Source organism: Lynx rufus, unplaced genomic scaffold (genome assembly GCF_022079265.1).
Source record: "Lynx rufus isolate CCGP_SWC_20201006 ecotype Redwood Valley unplaced genomic scaffold, mLynRuf1.p SCAF_19, whole genome shotgun sequence".
Taxonomy (NCBI): domain Eukaryota; kingdom Metazoa; phylum Chordata; class Mammalia; order Carnivora; family Felidae; genus Lynx; species Lynx rufus.
This window is the reverse complement of record NW_025814833.1, coordinates 4,767,838-4,782,531: the sequence shown is the minus strand read 5'-3', so window position 1 is coordinate 4,782,531 and position 14,694 is coordinate 4,767,838. Positions and strand designations below refer to the sequence as shown.

General features: G+C 47.7%; 2 protein-coding genes across 3 annotated transcripts in view; one reads left to right on the top strand and one right to left on the bottom strand.

The window, feature by feature from the left end:
• The window catches only part of COL4A6 (collagen type IV alpha 6 chain), a 295,437-nt gene extending 282,958 nt beyond the window's left edge, over window positions 1–12,479 (top strand). The window contains exons 38-45 of the mRNA XM_047082051.1: window positions 2,462–2,578; window positions 2,906–3,067; window positions 3,260–3,358; window positions 5,153–5,299; window positions 6,002–6,118; window positions 7,023–7,214; window positions 8,307–8,593; window positions 10,851–12,479. Of these exons, the coding sequence (XP_046938007.1) occupies window positions 2,462–2,578; window positions 2,906–3,067; window positions 3,260–3,358; window positions 5,153–5,299; window positions 6,002–6,118; window positions 7,023–7,214; window positions 8,307–8,593; window positions 10,851–11,111 (1,382 nt within the window). The 3' untranslated portion in view covers window positions 11,112–12,479. The remainder of the gene's footprint in view (window positions 1–2,461; window positions 2,579–2,905; window positions 3,068–3,259; window positions 3,359–5,152; window positions 5,300–6,001; window positions 6,119–7,022; window positions 7,215–8,306; window positions 8,594–10,850) is intronic.
• Window positions 12,480–13,806: 1,327 nt separating this feature from the next.
• ATG4A (autophagy related 4A cysteine peptidase) overlaps window positions 13,807–14,694 on the bottom strand; it is a 57,286-nt gene continuing 56,398 nt past the window's right edge. For both annotated transcript variants that reach the window (XM_047082100.1, XM_047082101.1), the window contains one exon: window positions 13,807–14,352. In XM_047082100.1, the coding sequence (XP_046938056.1) occupies window positions 14,282–14,352 (71 nt within the window). In that variant the 3' untranslated portion in view covers window positions 13,807–14,281. The remainder of the gene's footprint in view (window positions 14,353–14,694) is intronic.

Genomic DNA, 14,694 nt, shown 5'->3' with positions numbered 1-14,694 from the left:
TAATTAAAACAATGTTTTAAAAGTATACAGCAAATATCATACCCCCCCAGAGGAACCTATCTCTGACATGATCATAGAAATCAGTGTAAAATGAAGATTTACCCCTAAGCAAACTTCCAAAAGCAATCCTTGTCCCTGTAATACCTTTATCTAAATAATTCTGAATTATGCCATTCATTTTCATATTTGCACTAAATATTTAGAAGCTGCATTTGTGTATTTAGGGTTTTCTGTCTTTTTATGAATTTTTAAATGTTTATTTTTGAGAGAGAGTATTAGAGGAGAAGGGGCAGAGAGAGAGGGAGACACAAAATCGGAAGCAGGCTCCAGGCCCTGAGCTGTCAGAGCAGAGCCCGATGCGGGGTTCCATCTCACAAACCATGAGATCGTGACCTGAGCTGAAGTTGGACACTTAACCAACTGAGCCACCCAAGTGCCCCTAGGGATTATTTTAAGTCTCTGACACCGAAATGAGTTGGAAAAACATGCCATTGTGCATTTTCATGTGCTCATTTAAAGTGTCTCATTCTTGGGGCGCCTGGGTGGCGCAGTCGGTTAAGCGTCCGACTTCAGCCAGGTCACGATCTTGCGGTCCGTGAGTTCAAGCCCCGCGTCGGGCTCTGGGCTGATGGCTCAGAGCCTGGAGCCTGTTTCCCATTCTGTGTCTCCCTCTCTCTCTGCCCCTCCCCCGTTCATGCTCTGTCTCTCTCTGTCCCAAAAATAAATAAACGTTGAAAAAAAAAATTTATAAAGTGTCTCATTCTTAAAGAAATATGCGAGCTTTTTTTTCTTTTTTCTTTTCTTTCTTTCTTTCTTTTTTTTTTTTTTACTACTTGAGATCAGAAGTACCTCTGTTTCAGGTTTAATGATATATTGGTGTAATTCTAAAATCAAGAAACAGGTAAAAAGAGAAGGCAGCTCCAAAAACTGCTATGGGAGCTTCTAACAATCTGTGTGCTGCCCACACTACTATATGATGTCTTATTTATTGGTTTTCGCTTAATTTCAGCATAGATATGTATTATATATAAAGGTATATTTTCAGGAAAAAAAACAATATGTCTTTCTTTTCAGATTTTTACCCTTGTGAAAAAGAAAAATACTTCAAAGGTTCATCGAGACATAACTGACCATACTAAAAGTAGCACCATGTGACTTTGAAGCTAGTTTTTCTTTTTGTTTTCCTTTTGTTTCTTTTCCAGATCTATAATAATTGGAGATTTTTCTTGAAATTTCTTTTTTTATTCTTTATATTTCCTCAACTTTCAGTTAACAAATGAGCTGTTAAAAAAACACCTGAATTAACCAATCTGCCATCTTTCTTTACACATTTTTATGGATTTGCCATTTCTTTACTTAAATATGAGAAACTCAACATTAATATTTTTGGCTTTCCTTGTCAGAAAAATATAACTCCACACTAATCTTTTTGGATTTTATTGTTACAAACAAACAAACAAAAATCATCTCAACCCCCAGAATACTTTATCAACCAGTGTGAATCTATTTCTCTTCATTTGAATTTCTTCTAGAAGATACCAAAATAATAAATACATCTCTTTCATACTAGAAGTATAATATGGACTTCTACATTTGTATCAATGGCTTCGATGTGTTTTCCCATATAGTTTCCATGTATGTAGTTGACGTGTGAATGTTAAATAAATCTTCCCTAAGCAGTTGAAATTTTTTGGTTTTGAACATTATAGTAGACATCGCTCCGCAAATATAAAACACGCAGTATTAAAACGTGAGCAAACAAGTATTCTTGTATCTACTCTAATAAATGGCTTTTTTCTTTGACCAAAAAGGGGGAAGGGATTTAGTGTAGACAAATTTGTTCTATTGGCAATTAAGCAAGCACTCAGCTGGTATCATGAATTACCTATAAAAGCATTTTTGAGTTTGCCTAGAAGACCCAGAAATTAGCCCTAGAAGACACTGGGAGTCACAGCGTCCTTGCAACCTCCATTTCTTACCCAGCAGGTGTCTGTTCGGACTCGCTGGAGCCGGTGCCTCACCTCAGTTTGTAACCTTCTCTGGGCACCATCAGACATAACTGGCTAATTTAATGAAAATGTGTGACTTCAGTTCCAGGTGCTGCAGTCATACTTTCTTTTCTTCCCGGTTTGAGGGAAATCTGTCTAAAATATTTTCATTTCCAGCGACGCTGGGAGCTAGAACTTTCCAAAGGTCCATCCCCATGAACTACGGCGCCTGCTGTCGGCGGGGGACGGGGCACAGGGAACCCGGAGTCGCTGAGACCCTGTGTGTCAGCGTGTGTGAGACCCGTGTTCCTCTACCGGCTGCAAAGGGAGACTGAAGGGAGAGCGCCCTCTGCTGGCGTTCTCCGGTCTGGCCCCCTATCTAGCCGCTTCCACTTTTTCTGCTTTAATTTCCATTTTCTCTGAGAGCTTGGCCACACGAAGCCCATGCAGCCCCTTTTATTTATTATTTGCAGGTTTCCCAGGCTTCCAGGGACCTTCTGGTCTGCCCGGTGCCCCAGGCCTCTCCTTGCCTTCAGTCATAGGAGGACAGCCTGGCGAACCCGGGCGACCAGGCCTAGATGGAGAGCGAGGTAAAGACAGGAAGCCCAAAAGAGGTTTGGCCTTTGCCTTCTGTCCGCAGTTTGGGGAGATCCTAATACAGTCCAGCCCCATTCCTACTGCTGGATGTGCATGGGCCTGCATGGCCTCATGTCCCTCCCCCAACAGGGACACGGGGGACTGCAAAGGGCTGTATTTGCAAAAAGGGTTTGGGAAGGTCCAGGCACTGGGACCCCAGATGCAGCAAAGGAATGTTCTCTGCCCTGGGAACAGGCTTTGGCTTGCTATTAGCCCCGAGGCCTTCAGTGGTGGCCACCTCCTTCTCACCTGCCTTCATTACTCTCTGATCTTATCCCTAGGCCGCCCAGGCCCTCCAGGGCCCCCAGGGCCCCCTGGGCTATCCTCTGATCAAGGTGACCCTGGAGACCCTGGCTTCCCTGGAATTCCTGGCCGTCAAGGGCCCAAGGGAGACCAAGGAATTCCAGGTTTCTCTGGCCTTCCTGGAGAGATAGGACTGAAAGGTATGGTTGCTTGGCTGGCTGTTGGGCCCTTACCCAGTCTGCAGTTAGAGACAGCTCCGTCCTGCAGCCCTGTGAAGACAGGCCAGCTAAGAATGTTCTTCTTTCCCTCAAATCTGTCTAGTCTCAACCCCTCCAACCCCCACCAGCACCACCATGTCAGGCCCTGACTTGCTTTCCTTTGGACTTTACCAGGCATGAGAGGTGAGCCTGGCTTCATGGGGATTCCAGGCAAGGTTGGGCCACCTGGAGACCCAGGACTTCCCGGGATGAAGGGAAAGGCAGGGCCAAGAGGTGAGTTAAGAACATGTACCCAGCTGATCCAGAGCTCCCTCAAGGGATGGGTCTGAGGGTAATTGTCCTATAGGACTCACGCTAAGAAAGCCTGGATGTCTGGGGCAGCTGGATGAAGCTCCTCCCTGGAGGCTATTTCTCCACCTTGAGGATATCTCTGCCTCCATCAGCTCCCAGGACTGAAGACCATTGCCACCATGGGTCTAGCCCACTGATCTCCCCTCCACATTCTTTCTGCATCGGCAGGCATTGGGTTTGCACTCATCACCACTCACCCATTTCCTCAATCCAGAAAGGAAGAACGACACTCTCCATCCTTTACCACCATCCCCCTCGCTTGCACCCAATCCATTAGCAAGCCCTGAGGGTCACGTCTCCTAACTGTGCCTCGCATCTGCTCACCTCTAAGCACCTCCATTGCTGCCACCCAGGTCCAAGGCACTGACATTTTGCGTGAGAATCACTGCAGTGACTTGCTACCTGATCTCTCTGTTTCCTCCTCTGTTGTGCATCTCCCCCAACAATTATTTCTTCACAAAGTGGTCAGAGGGATCTTAAAAAACATAAATCACCCCCTGGCCTTCCATAGCATAGGAATAAACTATGGCTCACAAAATCCTATGTGATACCTCCCTCTTCATCCTCATCATAGCCCTTCTTCTTTTGTGTTCCTGTTCTTGCCACACAAGCCTCTTTCTGCAGGGCTGACTGCAGGGCCTTTGCACATGCTAGTTCTACTTCCTGGAATACTCTTGCCCCTCTGCCCCCCAGGTCCTTCTTTTTTTTTAATTTTTTAATGTTTGTCTTTGAGAGAGACAGAGAGCGAGCAGGAAAGGGACAGAGAGGGAGACACAGAATCTGAAGCAGGCTGCAGGCTCTGAGATGTCAGCACAGAGCCCGATGTGGGGCTTGAAATCATGAACTGGGAGATCATGACCTGAGCCAAAGTCCTATGCTTAACCGACTGAGCCACCCAGGCGCCCCACACCTTCTATTCCTTAATGGCCTCAGCTTAAATGTCACTGCTTGTAAGGGGCCACTTGTCACCTTTCTAAACAGGTTCTCCACTCCATAGCGCCCTCAGCTCCCTGTCGCTGTCACTGCACTGTTCATTTCCTTTGTAGCACTTCTCACAACTTGCAGTAAGACTAATGGTATTTGTCAGGTTATGCATTTTTCATCTTTATCACCAGACCATAATCCCCATAACGGGTCTGTCTTATTCACTCCTCCATCCCTTAATCTACCAGGGTGTGGCACATAGTAGGCACTTGAGATATTTGTTCAATGAATTAGTAAGTGAATTGACTTGTTTGGCTTCTCTTAGTAAACCAGCAGGCCAGGCTCAGGGTCCTAGGCTGTGATGCCAACTGAATCTCTGAGGTTGGATGCATCCCCTTGGCCTCCTTGGCCCTGTTCTCTGACCAGTAAGTGAATAAACCAACCATCCCAGCCCTGAGCCAAAGCTCAGCCCACCTTATTTGCAACAAACATTTCCTGACTTGCCTACCATGTACCAGTCTCTGTGCTGGGTCCTGAGGAAACAAGATGAATATAACCCATTCCCTGCCTTCAAGAATCTCCCAGTTCACTGGGGAGATAGATCCGTAAGGGGGACATTGTGTAAAGCATGGTGGCAGTCACCCCAGAGGTATCTAATGGGCACTGTGGGGTGGGGCAGGGGGGACAGGAAAAGTAGAAAGCTGGTGATTGTGAGGTGGAAAGAAAGGCTTCTGGGGACCCATGCCTCCTTTGCCTTTACCTGCTATTTCCATGTCCCCCGCTTGCCTGCAGGCTTTTCCGGACCCCGGGGTGCTCCTGGACAAACACCAATTGCAGAAGCTGTCCAGGTTCCTCCTGGACCCATGGGTCAACCGGGCATGGATGGCATCCCTGGCCTCACGGGAGACCCTGGGGTTCAAGGCCCTGTAGGCCTACAAGGTAAGGAGGGCACCAGCACCAGAGAAAGGGGACTTCTCAGGGAGCTAAGATAGCCTTGGCTGAGAAGCTGAAGCTACTGGCTGGGAACTCCAGCCCCAAGGGGGCACCCGCATCAAGCATCTCCTCTGGTCCTTCATGAAGCTTCTTGCCAGGAAGGGGGGCCAGCTGGGTCAGCAGTTCTACTTGGCTTTAGAGAATGTGTGGGCAGAGCATAGCAACTACTCCAGCCGGCTTGTCCCTCTCTCATGTGCTGCTGAGGGAAGGTGAGAGTGTGGTGGGGGATAAAGAGCAATGGAGAAAGCCCAGGGCTGGGGGGACAAGAAACCCAGCTTCCAATCCCAGCTTTGCACCAACTGGGGTAAGTTAGTAGTCTCTCTGGGCCTAGGGGTCCTCGTTTCTGACAAGGGACGCTGGCAGGTTCTGTGCATTGTATGCGTCGCTGGGAGGAGGAGAGGAAGGAAGGAGGAAATAGGTGTGAGGCGGCTCAGAAAGGCTAAATTCAGAGTGGCGGTCCCAGGACAGATGTCCAGACTCCATCTAAGGACTAGCCCCGGGAGGCTCAGCTCTGAGGGCTCTAAAATGATGGCCAGTGCGCCCTCTCCTGGTGAGTCCTGGGCATGACACATGAGTCCTTTTCCTCTGGGGTGGCTCTTCTGGACCTCCCCCATTGAGTACGCTGCTGTGAGCCTTCTCTCCTTGCAGGCTCCAAAGGATTACCTGGCATCCCTGGAAAAGATGGTCTCAACGGACTCATTGGCCCACCTGGGCCTCTTGGTGATCCTGGTCTCCCTGGACTGCAAGGCCCTCCAGGACTCGAAGGTCTGGTGATGTCAGCACTAGGGAGCAGAGGGTTTCTGTGAGGGTATGAGGCCTTGGGGTGAGCCAGAATCTCACAGCTGAGAAACAGGAAACCTGGCAGTAAAGTTTGGCACTACGAAGAGCCTGGAAAACCAAACTGTATTCCATTCGCTCCCACCCACCTCTGAGCCTGTGAAGGATTAGAGCCCTACATTCTGGAAGGCAAAGGACTCTTTCAAATCCTTTTCTGGGTTCTCTTCCAGCTCTTGAGAGCTGTGACTATACTCTAGTATGCCCTACCCCTGCCCCTCACTGCCCATATTCTGCCCACAGATTCTGACATGGATGGGCAGGGGATGATTCAAGGGACAAGAAAATTCGAGATAACGTATGGCCGCTACTTAGCTCCCATTTTATATCAGAGATGGCAAACCAGTTGTCCTGAGTAGAGAACATTTCCAAGGCTCGGTGGGAAAGTGGTGTGATTAACTAGCCACGTTGCATGGGCGGGAGAGAGGGTGTGATTTTGTCCTGCCAACCCTAATTCTGCTATTGCTGCCTCAGATTCAGCAGGTATACTTAGTTATGTCCTGTGAGAGCCTGCAGGGTCCAAGAAGTAGTCCCCTCCGCCCCCTCATCCCCTTGTAGAGGACCCAAGGCCAGGTGACCGTGGGAGGGAAGCTGGATAGCATGCTTTTTCAAACACGGGACTCCGTAGCTGGATTCCTCTGAGTTGGCATTCCAGGTCTACCGCTTACCAGCTGTGGGACTTCTGAGCCTGTTTCCTTATCTACAAACTGGAGTGATAAGGGGATCCGGTGAGCTAAGACGTGTGTGTATACAATGTGCCCTGCTCAATGCTCAGCACAGCGTCAGTAGCTGCTGTTATGACTGGCTCGCCCCTTTTCTGCTCTCTCCCTCTCAGGAGCTCCAGGGAAGAAGGGTCCCTTCGGGACGGCTGGAATGCCTGGGCAGAGCGCGAGAGTGGGTTACACGTTGGTGAAGCACAGCCAGTCAGAACAGGTGCCCCTGTGTCCCGTCGGGATGAGCCAGCTGTGGGTGGGTTACAGCTTGCTGTTTGTGGAGGGGCAGGAGAAAGCCCACAACCAGGACCTGGGTAAGTACCAGCTCTGACACCAGCCATGGCCATCCATCCCAAGGACCTAGAGCCACCCTTTTCAGTCCTCCCAGCCCTAGGTGGGCCCACTGTTTGGTGGTGGGTAACAAGCACCAGCTGTTGCATCAGGCACACCTAGGCTTAAACCCTGGCTCCTGGGTGGCTCAGTGGGTTAAGCGTCTGACTCTTGATCTTGGCTCAGGCCGTGATCTCAAAGTTCATGGGTTTGAGCCCCACGTCAGGCAGCGCAGAGCCTGCTTGGGATTCTCTTTCTTTGCCCCTCCCCTGCTCAGTTGTGTGTGCTCTCTCTGAAAAATAAATAAAAACATTTAAAAAATGTTTTTAATCCCTGACTCTACCACTTACTAGCTGGGTACCCTGGACAAGTTATTCAACCTCTCTGAGCTTCCACTTCCCCCTTAGTGGAAACAAAGCTAGTTCTAGAACCTATCTCATAGGGTGGTGTAAGAGTTGCATGAATCACCCAATGTAAACTGCTTAGAACAATATTTGGCATATTAGGTATCCATTAAACATTAGCGATTAGTAGTAGTAATAATGAGATGACCTGTGGGGCAACAGTGATTACCCAATAATTAATTGTGTTGTCTACAGGTGTGCAGACTGTGAACAGCAGATTCGGTCTATTAAATGCTAGTTCTACAAAGCAGGTTAATTAGGGAGTTGTTACATGGCTTATAAAAACGTTCTTTTCAGGGTGCCTGAGTGGCTCAGTTAGGCATCTGATTTTGTCTCAGGTCATGATTTCATGGTTCATGAGTTCAAGCCTGGCTTCAGGCTCCATCCTCTCTGACAGTGCAGAGCTTGCTTGTGTCTGTCTGTCTCTCTCTGTCTCTTAAAATAAATGAACTTAAAAAAAGATTCTTTTCATTATCAAACTTCCCTGGTGCGTTGAGAATAGGATTTGACCCACAGACTTGAGTGTATGTATAGTGTGCCAGGATTGTAAGGAGAGGCACCCCTGCTCCAGTCCAGGCAGTTGCACGTAAACCCATTTAGTCCAGTCCTAATGGCCCTGGGGATAATCTCAGCCAGACCTTACCTGCCCCTGCCCACCTTCTCTCCTCCCAGGATTTGCTGGCTCCTGCCTGCCCCGCTTCAGTACCATGCCTTTCATCTATTGCAACATCAACGAAGTGTGCCACTATGCTGGGCGCAATGATAAATCCTACTGGCTGTCCACCACCGCCCCCATTCCCATGATGCCCGTCGGCCAGACCCAGATTCCCCAGTACATCAGCCGCTGTTCTGTGTGTGAGGCACCCTCACAAGCCATTGCTGTGCACAGCCAGGACATCACCATCCCGCAGTGCCCCCTGGGCTGGCGCAGCCTCTGGATTGGGTACTCCTTCCTCATGGTAAGGCCCTGCACTGCCCCCTTTCCCCAGTGTAGAGATGGACCGCAGGGAGACCTGGGAGGGTGCCTCAAGCTGGTCCTCAGGCTCAAGTGGCATGAGATAGAAACCACAGAATTTGAAAAGAAGGAACATGCTTGGTCTGGCCTTGACTAAAGACCAAGCAGGCTCAGCTCTGCACAAATGATGGGTAATTCTATGAATAGAATCGAGCAGTTTGCACTCAGTGGTCCAGGGATGAGAATTTCTATGAATCACCAGCAAAGGCCCTAACATCTCTATGCCTGCTTCAGTTATGCCACAAGCAAGGGAAGGAGGAAACTCCCGATCCCGGTGGACAGTGAGGGAGAGGCTGTCCCCACTGAAGGCCAGGACATACTCTCATTGCTCAGGCCGGGCACGGACATTTCTCCTCTTCTGCCCCCTCTCCTAGGTCCCTCTGGCCACTGTCATCTCCTAATGAAAGATTCAGATGAGGGCACGCTGTGTACCTCATTGGTGGGATTTTTGCTGCTTCTCCATCTCAGTGGGAAGGCTGTCATGTTCCTAAGAGCTGAGAATGTCTGTAAGCCCAAGGAGGCATCAGGTCCCTCCCATGACATTCCGTGAATATCAGGGGACATTAAATGAGCAAAAATTCAGGTTTAGGGCCAGAATAACTCACAGGTAAAACCAGTGTGGCACCCACCAAAGTACTCTGGCTCACCAGAACTTCTTTACTAAATTGCCAGGGGTGACATGATGAGAAAGTGTCTTTGAAGAGTCACCAAAGCCTTAGGCTTCCTCACATTGATGCACGTACCTGAGATGAGGCCCTTCGTCGTTTTGCTCTATGTGAATTGGGCAGCTTATCCCAAAGGAATATAGAATCACCTCACCTATCATTCTGTCCTATCCACCACCCAGACCGGGAAATACGTCGGAAAGGCCCCTGAACTTCCACAAGGAATGCTACAAAAGCTTTACAATATCTCACCTGTTTTGCTTATGGGAGCACTCTTAAGATCTTATTCAGAATCTCTTTGCTTTTACTTTACACATAATTCTATCATACTAGAATATCTATATTTTCCTGAAGATCTATAAGGGTGGGAATTTGGACTGCCTAGTATGGCATCTTGAAGCAATAAGACATGCCTACTAAAGACAAGAAATGAGGGAGAAAAGGATTCAGAGGTGGCCTAAGGACTCCACAAGCTGTGTCCCTTGGTGTGGGGCCCCTCCACAATTGCCCAACACAAAAACTAACATTCACAGCAATAAGGCTGTGTCATGTGCAAAATGTAAAATATACAGTGTCTGCCATTTAGTAAGTCAGGGAAGCATGTTGTTTGTTCTAGAAAGTTTTCTGAGGATCAAAGCGAGGAAAACTCTGATGCTGCATTTATCAGGAAAGGTCACTTAGATGGAGACCAACTGTCCCAAAAAGTATGCCATCCCTGAGCGTCCTATTTGGCCATCTGTCCCATTGGCCGTTTGCTGACCCGGCTGTGTATGAAGCCTCTTCCTCACCTCTTGTGGTCCAGATAATAATCCAGCTGACATGAAGAGAGGAGGGGGGATGGGGAGTGGAGACACAGGGACCACTGTCTGTGGGTACAGTGACTGGAGACTATCGGCTAATGAGTGGCACTGATGGGGAAATCCTGACCTTGTATGCAGAGGGAGCCCTGAAGTGAGGGCCAGGACGTTAGGCCAAATGCAATGCCCACTTGTACTCAGCAAGCAAAACACACTGCATGTTGCCCTGAAGGGGGTGGTGCAGACTGAAAACATAAGAAGTTCTAACAAAGGTAACCTCAGAATGCTATTGATAGGCTAGGGGAGGGGCCTGTGGTTTCACCACTTTGTGGAGCATTGTGCACTCTCTTGGAGTACACCACCAAGGGCTGGGAGTTGACAAGGGCCCTGAGAAGACCTGCTTTCCAAAATCTATTGCATCTTCCTTAATCCAGCCTTTCTCAGACTTATTTGTCTGTGGAGATTTGCAGAGAGGCAGCGAACACACCTTGAAACTCAGTGGGACAGCGGCAGTTTGGGAGACGCTGGCTGAGATGTACCCAGTGTCCAAATGCAGTGGGTTAGGAGGGCACTAGGGGCCGCTCCTGGCCCTGAGGAGCTACAAAGGAGGGATGAGCGGACGCTGGTACTATAACACAGCTTTCCTGATGCTGGGGCAGAGCCAAGAGCCCAGCGTTTCAGAAGGGCCCACACCTCCCATGGCAGGTGCAGCTCACACACTTGACCCTGTCTGTTTCAGCACACTGCTGCTGGCGCCGAGGGCGGGGGCCAGTCCCTGGTCTCACCCGGCTCCTGCCTGGAGGATTTTCGTGCCACTCCTTTCATCGAGTGCAGTGGGGCCCGGGGCACCTGCCACTACTTTGCCAACAAGTACAGTTTCTGGCTGACAACAGTGGAAGAGAGGCAGCAGTTTAGGGAGGAATCTGTATCTGAAACACTGAAGGCTGGGCAGCTCCATACCCGGGTCAGCCGCTGCCAGGTGTGTATGAAAAGCCTGTAGGGGGGGGCTGCCACCCTGCCACTTGCCCTCCCCTCCCCCACACAACGGTCACCTCACAAACCCCAACGATCTGAAGAAGGAAGGCCCAAGCCCTATTGCCCACCTGTCAAGTTGTACGTTGGAGTCTCATTTGGGCTGTACTGGACACTGGTCGCCCCAACCCTCAGGCCCAATGTGTGAGCTCACCCTACTGAGATCTGCTGTCCCATTTCAGTCAACCTGGTGCTACCGTTTGATTCCGATGTTTGTGTGATTATTCATGGCTACCTCAGAAAGACCCACTGGGCTACTGCTTCCTTAGACCACTGGCTTTCCTCACTGCCTTGATCAGAAAGGTCTTTGTAATAGCTGGTAAGTCATTTCTTTATGTCCAGAGAGCACCATGCATTATTTGGCTTAAACCAGAACACAGTGTTTCCACATTAAAAACAAGAATCCTCTGGCTGAATGTTCATGGATGGCTCAAGCCTGCATGGGGCAAGCTCTCACTCTTCAAGGACATGCACTGTGTCTAGGCAGGCAGCAGACCTGGAATGGGGTGCCAGCCAGTAGCCTGGGGTGAGCTTTGCCTCCTTGGAGGGTGAGCACAACTGGGCCCCATAATGCTTAGAAGGGGAGCTCATTAACTTCATAGGGTCATAGACAAATCACTTCCTCCTTGCTGGCTCCCTCCCCGGCCAGAGACCTAGGACTTGGCCTGGTCCAGAGTAGAGCAGAGGATGCCCCAAATGCATCCAGGCCCACCAAGGGAAATGAGAACCACAGCCCTTTCTCCCAGGCTGGGGTTAGAGAGGTGGATGGGTAAGGAGGTGTGAATTTTGCTTTTGACTCCAGGAACAAAAAGGCAAAGGCAAATCCCTTGGCCCAATTTCTCAGAAGTCCCTGTTTATTTCAAATGCCATCCAGATGTGTGCAAGGTGGCAGATCGAAGATCCGGTGTGTTGGGTCCTTTGCGCTTTGAGGCTGTTGTTAGAGACTTTCCATTAAAATGTCCATCCAACTGCTCTTTCACAGGTAGCCTGTTAAACAATTTTAATGCGGTTTTAAACCTCATAAAAATCTAGCACACTCCTCTCTTTAGCAGTTGGCAGACCTAAAGAAAACCTAAGTTGACTATAAAGTGTATTGTATTCTATTCAGGGGATGTGTTTTCACCATTTCCTCTATCACTTTCCCAGAATACTTAGCTATGTTGACATGAGGTGATTCCTTCCAGCTGATTCTGTTTCCTTAAATATTATGTAAACTGTGCCAACACAGACCAAGCATAATCAGTATAATCTGTGTTATTGTTACTTTCACCTCCTATCTCAGTAATAAGCATGGTGCCAGCCTTGTACATTGCAAATAAAAGGAATTAAATATCAACATTTGACTCTTTTGACATTCTTTGATGAAAACTTTTCTAAAGTCCGTCTCACTACAATTTGTGAACCCCACCCCCGCACCGCCCTGAGCCTATTAATGCAAGCTGAGCTTTACAAGAAAACACTGAGGCAGGAAAAATACAATTAAAGTCAAGTGGCTGAAGGCAACCAATCTACAACTTGTTTCAAAATATGCCTATAACTGTTTTTAGCCCTATCCAGGCTAGAGTTCAAGAAATGGGTTTTTATACTCTGGGTCTACAGGATCCTTTATAGACAAATCGAAAGTAGAGAAACGAGGTTGTTGAAACCAAATCTAAGACATATATGCATATATTTGTATATGCAGAATATAGATATTCTGGACCAATAAACAAGAGAGTAACGACACTGGGAGCATTCAGGAAGGGAACCGACCTGTGGGAGACACAGACATTTCACTGCATACCATTTTGCACCTTTTGAATTTTGAACCACTGTAATATACTACCTACTGGGAAAAAAAAAGAATAAAATGGAATTTAAGGAGACAAATGTTCTAATGTTCCTAAATATACAAGCAAAACAAAGCAAACTTGGGTTTTGTGTGAGCTTTCAAGCTGTGTTGCTGGCCTTCCTTGGGACTTGGTGGAGGAGGGAGGTGAAATGTACACAAGTTAACAGGTAAGGAGACGAAAATGGGAAGACACCACTTGGACTTGAGGTATATCCACAAAAAAGAGTGTTTAGCAAAGCCAATTTGATGAAGAGATTTTAAGATTTACTCTGTTGCTCATCCTGAAGTGGTTTGGAATGGCATCTGATGTACTTAAGATTAAATGTCACCACATGAATAATTTTTTTCTAATTATGACTGCCAACCACAGTGGAGTCTAATTGAGACACAATTTTTTATTTCCCCCAAATCAACATTTAAGTCAGTGACTGGCAAACTATACAGCTTGCAGGCCAAATCCAGCTCGCCACCTGTTTTTGTAAATAAAGTTTTATTGGCTTACAGCCACGTTCATTTGTGTGCATACTGTCTTTGGCTGCTTTTGCACCTCAACAGCAGAGCTGAGTAGCTGTGACAGAGGCCACGTGGCCTGCAAAGCCCAAAATGTTTACTATTTGGCCCTTCACAGAAAGTTTGCCAACCCCTGATTTAAGCGATCATGATTTGATTTAAGGATAGGGTGACATCTGACAAAAAACATCAGTAAGGACGGTGACAGTAACCCATCAAATGGTGAGGTTCCCTCAAATAGGAAGGAGGCCAATGAGTGCACATTTGATATAGTTTCTTTGACACATTTTTGATGTAAATTATAATTATTTAAAACACATATTCAAATAATTTAACAAGAACTTTCTCTCCCTGATGCAATCACTTTATTATTAGAGAAAGAGAATAGATTGCTTCTTAGTATTTAGCCCCAAAGAGGTCACACCTGAAAGGGTGAAGAAGCACAGGGTAACCATCTCTCCTCTGCTGGTGCTGGAAGCAAGGTGGGAGTTGCTGTCTGACCTCCACCTTCTCGTTTCAGTAGCTGAAGACTTGCAGTGGCCAGGTAAGACAAGCTGGGAAGCAAGGGACAGCTCCTAATCTTTCTGCTCCTACATTCCATGATTGTTCTAGTTCATTCTGGGGAAGGGTTGCTGTTGTTTGTTTTCTGAGAAATGGTGATTGGCTCAGTCATTGCTATCAAGTTTGTATGCTGTTGGCATATCAGGCACTTGCTGACTAGAAAAGTGTTATGTAAGGGCTTCGTGTTCTTCTGGTGCCAGGTGGAAGACAGATCACCAAGATGAGGTTCCATTATTCTATACACTCAGAATTTCGAAATCTTCCTCCAGGTCAGACTCCTCTAGTTGCTCAGTAGAGTCGATGAATTCTATCAGGATATGGAAATGAAAAAGAAGAAAGCTTGACACTTAGGTTGGAGTGGTCCATATGGTACTCAGTAGTTAAGACTGGGCATGTTTTAATTTTTTTTAAGTTATTTATTTATTTATTTATTTTAAGAGAGAGAGAGAGAGAGAGAGAGAGAGAGAGAGAACAAACACAAGTCGGGGAGGGACAGAGGGAGAGAGACAGAGAGAATTCCAAGCAGGCTTTGTACTATCAGCACAAAGCCTGATGTGGGGCTCAAACTCACAAACTGTGAGATTATGACCTGAACCGAAGTTGGATGCTCAACTAACTGAGCCCCCGTCAGATGCCCCAAGACTGTGCA